This window comes from Tiliqua scincoides, chromosome 4 (genome assembly GCF_035046505.1).
Source record: "Tiliqua scincoides isolate rTilSci1 chromosome 4, rTilSci1.hap2, whole genome shotgun sequence".
Lineage (NCBI taxonomy): Eukaryota > Metazoa > Chordata > Lepidosauria > Squamata > Scincidae > Tiliqua > Tiliqua scincoides.
Window position 1 is genome coordinate 186,651,561 of NC_089824.1, and position 13,380 is coordinate 186,664,940.

Consider the following 13,380-nt stretch of genomic DNA (forward strand, 5'->3'; position numbering starts at 1 on the left):
TGCAGGAACTCAGCTCTTTGCAGTGTAATTAACAGCTACAGTATCTGATTTTTGGATAGCCTCAGGGCTTGAGGTAATTAGTTATCTGATCTTTCCATCACCCTTTGCGACACACTAGAAATCAGATTGTGATGCACAGTGGGTCCCGACCCACAGTTTGGGAACTGCTGTGCTAACCAGTTGCAATGGAAAAGGCCAAGGAGAGGGCCCAAAGGCTATCCAGGCCAATCATTGACAGCAGTGGCAGGGGATAATTCTCCCTCATCTTTCCATTTCTTCCTCTCCCACCTCATCCATCTGTCACTGCTGCTTCATCCCTTGCTGCAGGACATTTCAAAGCACCTCGAGAGCAACTCTCACACAACCACCAGGCGAGCAGCACCTGAGTGAGTGTGCTGTGCTACCTTGGAATCTGCAACTGGAGTACGGGAGTGGGTGTGTGCAGACATAGACAGAAGGCTTGTATATCCAGTCTAGCAGAGGGTGTGCCTGCTCACACACTGAAGAGCAGAGTGTGGAGAAAGAGCAGCTCTCAGCAGAGGGACGTATGGCAAGGAGGGCTCCCTGACATTCTACGCAGACTAAGAACTTGTGCTGCTGCTGTTTTCTTTTTGAGCTCCAAAGGAAAGACAGGTGATATCCCATCTCACCACCATCCCAATCTGCAATCATGCACTCTCCCTCTCCACTGAAAACAGCACTGGCACACGAATGTTTCCCGGATCAGGCCAACTCTACTCTGGCTTTGCCGTCGGATCACAAGCTGAAAACTAGGGGTACAGGAAAACAGAGAGTCCAAGAGCAAGTGATGATGACAGTGAAACGCCAGAAGCAAAAGTCCTCCCTTGCATCCTCGACCGCGGGCCACTCCAACCGAGGTAAATGCCTCTCACTACTCTGAATAGCAAGGCATGAAGCCTTTGTGGCATGCATTTGAGTTAGGAGCTGCTGTGCTGAAGAATATGTGGAGTACATTGGACATTGTCTCGGTGAGACATCTTAGTGGTGTGTTTGGTTCTGTCTGCAGGATTCTGTCATGATACCAAAGATGGCTTGCAGTTTCTGGCAGAATGAACTCCTGACTAGGGCTTTTAGATCTCAGTCTTGATACTTCTGTATTCATGATGATGTTGAAAAGGTCACCTCTGTTCAGGATAGCCCAACAGTTAAGTCAAAGCAATTGTCTCGGACGATTGATGGACGGGGGGGGGGGCGGGTTTGCAGGGCAAGGTGCAAGTGCTTTAGTTAGACACCAGAAGTTGGGGCTGATCTTCTTCCACCCCGTTTTAACCTCATAATTTAGTTGTGATTTAGTTCCATTGAAGCCAATTGGTGTGAAAAATGGGCACGTTGATATTCCATTGATTTCAATGGGAGAATGAAGCATTCCTGTTAAAAGCATCTCCCATTAAAATTAATGAGACTGATGGTTTTCAATTTAACTTACATTTAAGGGTTTGGAATTATCTGGACTCTGGTTTGGATTTTATTTGTCTACAAAATGTCAGTGGCATGCAGCCCAGTAAAATAGTTGTACGTTTGGGTTAATGCATGTCAGTGGGTGTGTTGCAACTGTCAAACCAAGAGTGTTAATATCTGTTTGTACTAGAGATCTAAATGATCTGTAATTTTCTAGCTGGGGAGTCTAATTTTACAGACTTACATCAACTCTTCTGCAGCTTAATTTGTAAATAGTCTCAGAAAAAAAATGTGTTCCATTGTTGCATAAATAATTGAAGTCTGTAATTTTGTAGTTTTTGTGCGACTGTCCCTCACTAGTGTTCTGAGCCTGTTGACCACACCCAAAGTCTAGTCTCTTCCTTCCAAGTTCATGGCATTGTTGTATTAACGAGATATTTAGCATCTAATTCTGGAGCATTGAATGTTGCCTCCTGTTGTCTGAGGGTGTTTGCTAGGATTTTCCCCAGCCTCGCTTAAACTAGATTTATAAAGAGATGTCAGATTTTCCAGATGTGATTTTCTCTCACATCTTTAAGCTACTCACAAAACATTGCACATGCTCTGTGAAATTGTGGGAAGCAATAATATGAATTAAGAATGATAATGTGAAACAGCATGGTAGACAATACTACATAATGTTCATGGAAATTCTTAGGAAGAGCAGAAATAAAACCTGCTGCTTTTCTGTTAAGCCAGTTGTCGGCTGAAGAATGCTGAGGATTTGTAAAATCAGATCAAATCTTATCTGAATGGGGAATAGCTCTTCTGTATGTCTCATCTTTGGCTCCATAAGTTTACTTTGAAAAGAGTCTGCTTTTAAACATTGCCTGGGTGAATATCAGCCATTCTCTGTACTATTCATTTCCATCTGCTACTTAGAATCCTGGATTCACATGGACAAAACCACAGAGGTTTCTTGAAAGTTAATCTCTTGAAAAGTTAATCTCTACTTATTCTGTTTTGCAAATGGAGAAACTCTAAGAAGCAACTCAGTTTGCTTAACTTTCTCAGCATGTCTTGCAGAACTGAACCACAGAGTCCTGGACATGTCACAGAAAATCACATTCTTCCTGGGTAAACAATATTTTCCTGATTTTTTCTGAATTCATTATAACGTTTGATGAAATTTAGTTCCTGGCACAGCAATCGAAATATTCTGCACCAAAGCACTGCTCTTTATTTTATTTAACTTTTGATTTTTTACAAATTATATTCCGCTTTCCTTTCAGAAAGCATCTACATCAGTTTACAACTCATTAAAAAAAAGTACTGTGCAATTTTTAAAAAGAGCCAGAATACTACAGCAGGCAAAAGACATATCTTTAAACAAGATCTACATTGGGCCTCCAGATTTGTAGCTCCAGACTAAGCTTATTGTTAGAACAGTAGGAATTTATTCAACTGCTAATTTATTATTCAACAGCAATGTATTCACTAAGAGCATGAATGATGGTTTTGTGATCTGAGTTTCTCTTACACAGACTGTGGTGAAATCCAGTGTGTGTTTAGTTTAGTTTTTCCAGTAGTGAATTGTAAGATATGCTTTAGCAAGATGGGAAGTTGATGCTGTTGAGCATCTAAATTGTTTCTGAGATCACTGTGGATGTTAGTTTTCCATGTTGGAAACATTGTCTTCTGCTTTGTTCATGATTTTTGTCCTGAGGAGCTAGTACCTCTGACTTCCCTGCGCATTTCCTAGAAGTGAAGTAGAACATATCCCCATTTACCTGCAGGACCCATCTTCCAACAAATCGCCCACCTCCATTTTGGAGAAAGTAACACTTGAACTGTCTTTTAGAGTCCTGAAAGGCTCGTACCCAGCCTACCTTTGTCTCTGAGAGCCAGAGTGGATGATTGCAGAAATGGTTTTGCTGATGTTGTCATCTTGGTTCTGCAGAACCTGGGACCCTGTTTTTTAAAAATTGTACATAAACCATGGCACTCTTTTTATGTTATATTGTATCTACTTTTGGATTACCTGGACAATGATGCTCAAATCACACTCTCATTGTTGCATTACCAAAGCATATTCACTCTGATGATTTAATAGGACATCTATAGAATCTACTTATTGTTTGTTGTGTCTTTGTCTGTGTGACATTCCGTATGCCTCTTCCCCCTTTATTTTCTCCCTTCCTTATATTTTATAATTTTTAACATGCAGGGGTTTTTTTGCATGTTAATACTCTTAAAACTTCTAAAATAAAAAGTTTAAGAAAAGTCAAGAGGTCCCCAGCATTGGTTTACGTGACAGGGAAACTTCTGAAAAACAGCTTTTTGACTTAGTATGACTTCTCAGGCAAAATTAGATGTGACAGAATTCCACACCTCTCTTTCACAACTTTTTCGGTGAAGAAATTGAAAGGAAGACAGAGATTGGGCGGGGAGGGGTTAGGCTGCTTAACCCTTTTCCTTTATGTCATTAGCTCACCGCAAATTATCCTCCATGTTGCTTTTGAATCCAGAAGGGAAAAGATATGGGGGATAAGATATACTAAAAATTGTGCCCCAACTACTTTTTTCTCTGAAGAAGAAATGTGACGGGGGTTATTTTTTTCCTCTTTAAGGTACGAAGTAAGCTTAGGAGAGATTTTAGTGGACAAATGACAGGGAAGAAAATGGTTCTCCCAGCACTCTTCTTGCTCCCAGTCACAGCCAAAGTAAGACTACTACTTTCTATTTAAAAAGGACGCACTGGAGAAAAGAGACTCATAATTCCATAACACAGAGGAGAGTGTAATTAGAGGAATCTTGCATTATATTAGTATAGCAACCTGTGGCTTCTTTGATTATAATTTCTCAACTGGGGCTGCTTTTATAAAGCTGCAGTCTTAAGCACATGTACCAGGGAGTAGGTCTCTTTAAACATTTCAAAGGTGCAATTTCTGGCAGTTCTAGGTAGGGCTGGGGAAGAGAAATATTCCTATCCTGGAACAGTACTTGAATCCTGCCAGTCTGTGTGGACAATACTGGCCTAGATAGTCTGACTCAGAGTAAGCTGCTTTGTATGTTCAAATCCAGTTGAACTTACTTCCAAGCAGACTGGCATAGGATTACTCTGTGTGACCTTTGCTACCAGTCTGTACACATTTACCTGGAACTAAGTCTGCAGTAGCACTTTCATGGAAGTATGTCCCACGGAACTCAGTGGAACTTACTTCTGAATAGACATGTCTCCGCTTGCTCTGTAAGTTCCTTTGAACTCAGTGGTGCTTCTGAATCGGCATGGATAGGAATGCATTGTTTGAAGAATAAAGGTTTAGGCTGCAATCCTATACATATTTTTCCTGGGAGTAAGCCCCAGTGAGCACAATGAGATTTACTTCTGAGCAGACATGCTTAGAATTGTGCTGTTAGTGAAACTTACCAGACTGACAGTAGCCACCACAGACAGATGTATCTTCCCACTGTTGAACTAAACGCATCATTTTCAGATTTCAGAAAGTGATATGTCAGCATTTTGACATCACGCTTTCAAATACATCTCATCAAATAAATTATGCAAATGTATTTCCAACAATGAGCCAGAATATTTATTGTTCTACTTTACATTAAAAATGGAATAAAATGATTGCAGATTTAAAAAGCAATTTTATTTATAGTTCCAAACCAGTATTTTGATTTTGAAGCACAAAAAACTTATTAATTCCCTTTTAAAAGCCACAGGTTTTTGCTGTAGTGGAACTAAATAACATTTTCGTACTTATCTTTGGTGTGAAGGCTGAACAGGAACTGCTAATAGCCAAATGCATTACTTTGTTTAGGCTACCAACTACCCCAACAGTACCATCCTAGGTATGTCTCCTCAGAAGTAAACCCCACTAAATTTAATACAACTTACTCCTGGGTAAGCATGTATAGGATAGGATTGCAGTCCAGTTCACTCATAAATTCTTTTCAAATTAATAGTACATTACAAATGTGTGTTTTATGACACAGTAGCATTCCTCAGTACTCTGAGTAAACTTCATAAAACTGTTACATAACTATAGGAACCTTCAAGCACAGACGTTTTGCAACGCGCGTTGCTCAAACCAGATGGTATTCTTGTCAGAGTGTTGTTGAAACTCAGATCAATGGAAGCTCTCAAAAAGTGTGTACTAACATGGCCAGTAGAGAGTTAAACCAAATAACCTTCTATTATGGGATGGAACAAGACTCCACCCTTAGACTTTTCTTTCTTTTTTTCTTCTAGTTTCTAGCTTAGTTGTGTTCTGCCTTACAAAAAAGGACGCATGTTTGATTGATTTGCAGTAAACAATAAGAGTTATTCGTTCTAGTACATGGGACCCTATACAAACCTATGCAAACTATTTGCACAGAAGTAAGTCCTACTGAATTCAGGGACTTCTTTCCTAGTGAATTGGTTTAGGATTGCAGACAGTCATTAGAATCAAGACAATAAACTAGGAACGAAAGAACACCCAAAGAAGTGCAGCAATATCGGTCTTGTTTAATATGTTTTGAAGACAGGAGTGGTTGGAAAAATTAGCACATGATACCAAACTATTCATTAGCTGAGCAGAGCCCCAATTACAATATTTTTTAATGAGGGACTCACAAATTGCTAGCTGGCTTGGCAGTACAATAGCAAGTAGGGTTAGTGCAATGTCAGGGGCATGTTTTACGATGTGAAGGTCATGGTCTAAGGCAGGGGTGTCCAAAGATTTTGGCAGGAGGGCCACATCGTCTCTCTGACACTGTGTCGGGGGCTGGGGAAAAAAAGAATTAATTTACATTTAAAATTTGAATAAATTTACATAAGCTTACATAAATGAATATATTACAGATGAACTTATAAGAATGAATGAAGGTCTTGCAATAGCTCAAGGCCTATAAAAGACTTTGCACAAAGCAAGGCCGGCCTTTCCTTTGCTGCCACTACTGCATCACAGACGTGTAACAGCAAGCATTGGAGGAAGCCCTCAGCCCACAGCTCATGCGAGAGGTCAAACAGTCGCCCTCACGCAGACAGCAGTTGCATCAGGCCAGTGAGGGCTCCAACAAATCTCCAGAGGGCCAGAGGCTCATTGGAGACTGGGGGCTCCCTGAGGGCCGCATTGAGAGGCCTCGAGGGCCGCATGTGGCCCCAGGGCCGGGGTTTGGGCACCCCTGGTCTAAGGGCACGTGATAAAGCTACCTTGCCGAAGCTACACAAGGCTTGGCCTAATCTGGATGTGTGACTCCTCGGGAACCCCATGGACACCGATTGCCTTAAGTTCCATGATGGAAGAAAGGCAGGAAATTAAATAAAATAGTTATGCAGAAGCAGAAGAAATAGTTTTATGCCATCATTGCCTCACATATTACCTGAACACTAGGGGAATGAGATGACAATGAGTGAATGACCCTAATATTGTTTCCAAACATGAGGCTTCCCAAATTATGGATCAAGTCTTGAAGATTTCCCCTTTGGAATCACAGTGATAGACATACACTGTACATTACAGTGACAGGCATGACAGTAGGTATCTCTTCATCTTGTTAGTCAAGGACAGGGCTATTCTCATCTAGCTGCATATCTGAAAGCTTTATCTGATGTCACAGCTGTGCCAGGTAAAGAAGCAGAACTTGTCTTTTCCCTCTTTATGTCCAGAATGTGTCTCCTGCTTCTTTGCCAAATTGCTTTCAACACAGCTCACAACAGGATTAAACTTCAGATGACAATTAGAAAATGACAACTGATGGCAAACTAAAACAGCATAAAGTAATAAAAGAGCCACTAAAACTGTCAGTTCAGCAACAGGTAAAATTAGATTAAATAAAGCAATGCAGGTGGTTAAAATAGCAGATGTTGAATAAAAACAAGCCCACGATTCACGTGACAGCTTGAGAAAATCAAAGGTTCTTCACCTGGCACCTAAAATATAACAATGAGGGCACCAGACAGATCTCTCTGGGAAGACCATTCCATAGATGAGTGCCCGCCTCCATTAAGATAAGTTTTATCTGGTTGCCACCCACCTCAAGTGCATGAAGAGGACCACAGATTAAGATTTAATTTCTGGGTAGGTTCATATGTGAATAGGAAGTCCTTTAAGTAGATGTCCTTTCTGTTTACCAAGTCCACAGAAGAAGTCATTTACTTGTAACTGGGCCTATGCGCACATTTGCCAAAGCAGGTACAGCTAAAGCTACACTGTGGCATATGTTACTGCCCCCATCCCCACTTCACCTCAGGGATTTGACATGCCCATTTTCATACAACATGCATGTATTCCTGCACCATTTAGTGAAGCCTAGGTGTAGGCTGTCCTTAAAAACTGTCCTGAACCTCCAGCTGATCCAGAATGCATCAGCTAGCTAGGGTGCTTTCCGCACTCAGTTGTTAGAGTGCATTACATCCTGAGCTGCACTGGCTTCCAGTACAAACTTCCAAGCCCCATTCAAGGTGCTGGTTATTTCTTGTCAAGCCCCACGTGACCTGGGACTTGGGGACCTGCAGGACTGCATTCTCCCACATGCACTTGCCTGCACAAGGCATTTGTCATCCAAGGCTCCATTCCACGCCCCAGCATCTTCCAAGGCGTGGCTGGCAGGTTCGCAGGACATTTTAGTGACATTGCTTCAGTGAAGGATTTCCTTCCTCCATGAGTCCCGCTTTTAAGTGGGCACTAAAAATGTTTGTATGTCGCCCGGCTTTCCTGTGATTACTATGCTGGGCTTTTGTTTTATTTGCTTAATGCCGTCTGCTGGTTTCTGTTTGTTGAGTTTTATTTGGCTCCTTTGTTATGCTGTTTTATGTGGTTGTTAAATTATTCATTGACATTTGAAGCTGCCTTGGTGGCTTCATTGGAATAGGAAGGCTGTTTATAATGTTTTAAACACATAAATCTATTTGGTTTTGTGCTTATTGATATAGGCGTATGTCATTTGTTTATTTTTACAAGTGATGCCTCATATTTTTTTTCCACTAGGGTGGTGGCGTAGCTGGGGGGCAGAGCCTTTGGCTCCGTATGGCTCCATTTTGCCCCCCCGGAATGGCTTCGAAGGGAGGGGCCGCTTGCCCACCTCCCTGCCAGGCTGAATGCTTCACCCCCCTCCAGTTACGCCACCGCACTAGGGGACTCAGGGCCCAATCTTATCCAATTTTCCAGCACCAGTGCAGCTGCAATGCAGCGACAAGGTAAGGGAACAAATATCCCCATACCTTGAGGAGGTCTCTATGACTGCCTCCCCACCTCAGGATACAGTGCATGCCCCATTGGCACAGCAGCACCAGCACTGGAAAATTGGATAGGATTGGGTCCTCAGGCTGCAATCCCATACACACCTGAGAGTAAGCTGCATTGAACACAGTGGGACTTACATCGGAGTAAACAAGTAAAAGATTGCACTGTCAGTGACATAGAAAATAAGATAGGGCCTAATCCTATCCAACTTTCCAGTACCAAATGTTCCCTTACCTTGGGGAGGCCTCCATGACTGTCCCTCCCACCGCAGGATGTAGCGCATGCCCCACTGGCTCCATCAGTGCTGGAAAGTTGTTTCGGGTTGGACCCTAAAACAGTGAATACAATTTATAAAATAAAATGCTAAAATCAAACAGCAGGAGCAAACAGAACCAAAACAATTCTGTCTTAACCAAAGTGAACAGAATCAAAATGAAGGAGGCAGCAACTAAATCAAGACAGCCTGGGAAGTGCCTAATGAAAGCACCAGGCCTTTACACTGACAAATGAGTGACAAGGAGACCAGCTGCCCATTTAAATAAGGCACATTCATGCACTGTGAATGTGAATTCTAATCTGTATCATCACATGGGAATTTGCCCCATTCTAAAGAAGACATGGAAGTGATTGGTGTCATTTTGCATGGTACATGCAAAGAGCTGGCACACCACTACCCATCTAAGGGAGCTAACCTGTATGAGAGCTCAAGGCCTTTTCATTAACTTGAGCAACTTCCTGTTTTGTCCCACCTGTAATGAGGGAAAGGAAAAGACACAGATCTGGAATCTACCACGTGGCCATTTTCCACACTTCACTTTCCTACACATAACTGGAGTACATCTTTTTAACAACAAACATTGACTGGTTTTGGAAAACTCATCTAATTGAATGGTATAATTCAGTTATACAGAAAGCCTGAGAATTCATAAAATCCACTTCAGCCTTCCCTTTTAATCCCATGTGTGTGTGTGTTGTCACTAATTCACTCATAAGGAAAAGTGATGAATGTGTAAAAGTGAGAGACAACACTTTAATGTGACATGTTTTGTATATAACGCCATATGTAGAAGTGAGGCTGTGGGAGAATATCTGTGAAGGTTCACATAGTGAAATATTATGCAGAGATTTCTGGCCTACCCTTGAAACACCAAGGGTCTGTTGCTGATACGCCCCACCACTGCCTGGTAAGCCAAAGCTCATGGAGTTGCTTATGGGGCAATTGTGGGCAAACAGCTGCATGAACTGTCATATTCTTCCCTCTGTGTCATTTTACAGTTCCTGGATGTCTTGTCATCTGCGTTGGGACTGGGGCATCTTGAAATTGTTAGATAGCAACAAGGGATGTCTGTAAAAAATCTGGGGTATGTAAGATCTCAGCAAACCTAGGCTCCCCTAGTCATTATAATAGCAAGGCGGTTATACAGTATAGTAATCTCTTTGGTGCCTCTCCCACTGAAGTACCTTTTGGGCACCTGATCTCATCAGAGCTCTTGCTTTTATAAAGGATTACTGTTTTTGGACGAATGAATTTAGAACTCTTTGCTTGCTGGTGCCTCAGAAGTGAACATGAAAACTGATTTCAGTTCTGTTGACAAGATTACGCAGACATTTAGTGCACTGGTGAGATGATTACTGATAAATCAGCAAGATTGTAATAGGTAATGCCTGAATGGGAAAAGGGCCTCTTTTGTTTGCATCTCTGGACTTATTCTCACAACCCACATGTTGGCATCCTTCAGTCTCGGAAGACTATGGTATCGCACTCTGAATGGTGGTTCTGGAGCAGAGTGTCCTCATCAGTGCGCGAAGCCTGGGTAAAGTAGATATGGAGGATGGACTGTTATCTCACAACCCAAGTCTACATAAATCCCCATGTGGCAATGCAGCAGGGCTGGCATGGCTTCCGCTGCAATTTGCAGGTGATTTTTGTCTGCTGGGGGTTTCCTTGAGATAAGGGGACATTTGTCCCCTTGCCCTGGGGTAAGCCCCAGCAGTGGTTATGGAGCAACTGGGATCTGCTCCAGCAATATCAATGGGGGAAGTCTGCATTGCCCTGTGCAGGTGGATCAGGTCTGGGAAGGGGCTCAGGATTCAGCATGCACTGCCGCTGCTGAAACTGTCCCCCTTCCAGGTTCTATCTGTCCATTTTCCACCCTATCTCCTCCCTGTTCTGCCCTCCCCTTGCCTCTTTCCACCCCCCTGGGGGCAAAGTAGAAGTGTAGGTTTTTCCAAGCAAACTAAATGCATCTGGTATATATGTTCTGTCTAGTCCAGGGGTGTCAAACATAAGGCCCGGGGACCGGATGCAGCCCGTGGAAGCTTTTTATTCAGCCCTCAGGCTCTCAGCTTCTGATCAGTACTGAGGTGTTACTGCTATAAGGATAGCCCACATGAAAATTGGGCTCTCCCATAACTTGAAACATGATCAAGATTTGTGTATTTTCTCTTCTGTCATTTGCAGCAAATGAATTCCTAAGTGAAAAAAGTGCTTATTTTTTGTTATGACCTGATTAACGACATCATTTCCTGCCTAATGACATCACTTCTGGCCCTCAGCAGGCACCATGAATGCAGTTCGGCCCTTGGTATGAGTTTGACATCCCTGGTCTAGTCTGTAGTCATATTATTACAGATTAGAAGAACATGACTTTGCAGAGTTATTCCCAGTGGATCAGAGCAAAGAAATGCATCAGTGTGGTTTGTAGTGCCAGTCTTTTTATATAACACTTGTTACTTCAGAGAATTAGAGGAGGAAAGCACATTGTTTTGAACCATGCTTCTCTGATGTGACTTACTTGTCACAAATCCAGTCCTCTACAGGTGTTGAACTTATAGATATTGGGGAGTGAGGTCATGTGAGGAAAACTACACAGAGTCATAATCCTAGACAATAATCCTGGTAGCCCAAGACAGTTTTTATTTTGTATTTTATTTTAAAAATCTATATTCTTCCTTATCTTTGTTAAAAAAAAAGAAAAAGAAAAGAGTCCGTTAACAAATAACATTCAGCTTAAAACAACCAACACAACTCAACCCAGCAAAACCAAGCAACATCAGAAAGTCAGCATAGACTTTGAAAACCAGACCACAGAACAACTCCCATTAACAGAAGCAGCATCAAATCAAACTCAAAGTCTTTTGATAAAGCCAAAAGTTGACTTGGTATGTGAAGATGTACAATACCCTGCAGAGCGCATTCCACAGACTGGTGCCACTGCTGAAAAAAGCCCTGTTCCCATGGGGACAACAGGTAAATCTTGTTCAGTGGAGTCACCTGGACTCTGATGTTGAATGGAGTGCACAAGCTGGTACACGGAGGGCAAAGCTGGTTCTTAAGATACTTTGGTTCCAAGCCAAGGCTTTATGGATTGCAATGAGAATCTTGACTTGTGCCTGGGGACAAACTGGCAACTTGTGTAGATCTAATAAAACCATAAAAATATGCTCTGGATGACGGGTTCCAGAAGCATCATTCTCTGCTAATTAATGATTCCAGGCATTTTTCAAGGGCATCTTCCCTGTCCTTGAGCTGCAGTTGGCCATGGCCCCTTACCAGTTGTTCACTATGTATTTAGAGGCATACATCTCCTTTTAACACTTGACATGGTTACGGTAAAAACACTGTTGTTAGACCCATGTGACTTCGGCAGAGAAGGATCATCAATTTGAACCCGGATTGCCCATATGCAGCCCCGACACAATATCTTATTTCAGACCATAGCCTGAGATGACTGTCATCTATACCACCCAAGCCCTCGACACTGTTGGAGGACTTTCAAAATTAGAGATGGTGTGACCCCAAGCACTTGTTTGAATTAAAGCAAGCAGAACAGAAACTAATCACAAGCAGCCCCCTGCCTCAATTCTGCTTGCACTTGCCAGCACCCACACTGCTGTCCACTGCCTGCTGCTCATGTCCTTTCTCCAAGAAAAAAAAAAGGGGAGGAAGGGACAGTAGGCAGAGGCAGTCTTCAAGGAAGAGGTCCAGTGGACATCTGTTTCCAGCAGGGATGTTGGGACTTTTGATCCAGCCCCCATCATCCCTGGCAGTAGAAGACCCAATCGAATTCAGGGCTAGTGCGGTGGGGCCACATGGCTCACACCATATCCAGCACTGAAATTGGGTGGTCTGGAGTTCTCCTTGGTGTAAGGGTTTCTTGAGCATTGGAACTGAATGCTCAAACCAACATTTGTGGATTTGGGGGAGTTCACTTTCAATACTCCAAAAAACCCAATCCCTTTTGAGGCAAGCAGCAACCTGTTTTCTGTTTGGAATGGAACGATCTTGAAGCATTTCAGAAGGTTGCCCCAATTTTCATGTACACATAATGCACTTGCAGAAAAGCATGGAAGGTGAAACTTGCTAAGCCTGTCATGTAATGAAATGCAGCCTGGCCTTTCCTCTGTCAGGCAGCTCTTTCTTTGACTAGGAGGGTGCGCTCAGCTAAAAAACAAGAACATAGACTGAAAGGTGGTTAAGGAGGGACTCACTTGGGAGTTGTATGCCTGCTTGGTCAGCTAATGAGAAATAAAGGAACCAGAATGACAAAGAAAACTTGTCACCAGTCCAAGCTATTCTCCCAAAGGCTATAAGGGGAGATTATGGATGATACATGGTAGGTGGCTCTCAGGAAGATTCTCAGCTTACAACAGCAGTCTGTATGTTTTTTCCAAAGCAACATAGCATCAGAATTTTACCTTAACATTTAATATTTTTTTTACATTTTTGATTAAAAAAATTAAGAAA

General features: G+C 42.4%; 1 protein-coding gene across 1 annotated transcript in view; it reads left to right on the forward strand.

Moving 5' to 3' along the window:
* Nucleotides 1-670: 670 nt before the first annotated feature.
* PKP1 (plakophilin 1) overlaps nucleotides 671-13,380 on the forward strand; it is a 60,125-nt gene continuing 47,415 nt past the window's right edge. The window contains exon 1 of the mRNA XM_066626020.1: nucleotides 671-878. Within this exon, the coding sequence (XP_066482117.1) occupies nucleotides 671-878 (208 nt within the window). The remainder of the gene's footprint in view (nucleotides 879-13,380) is intronic.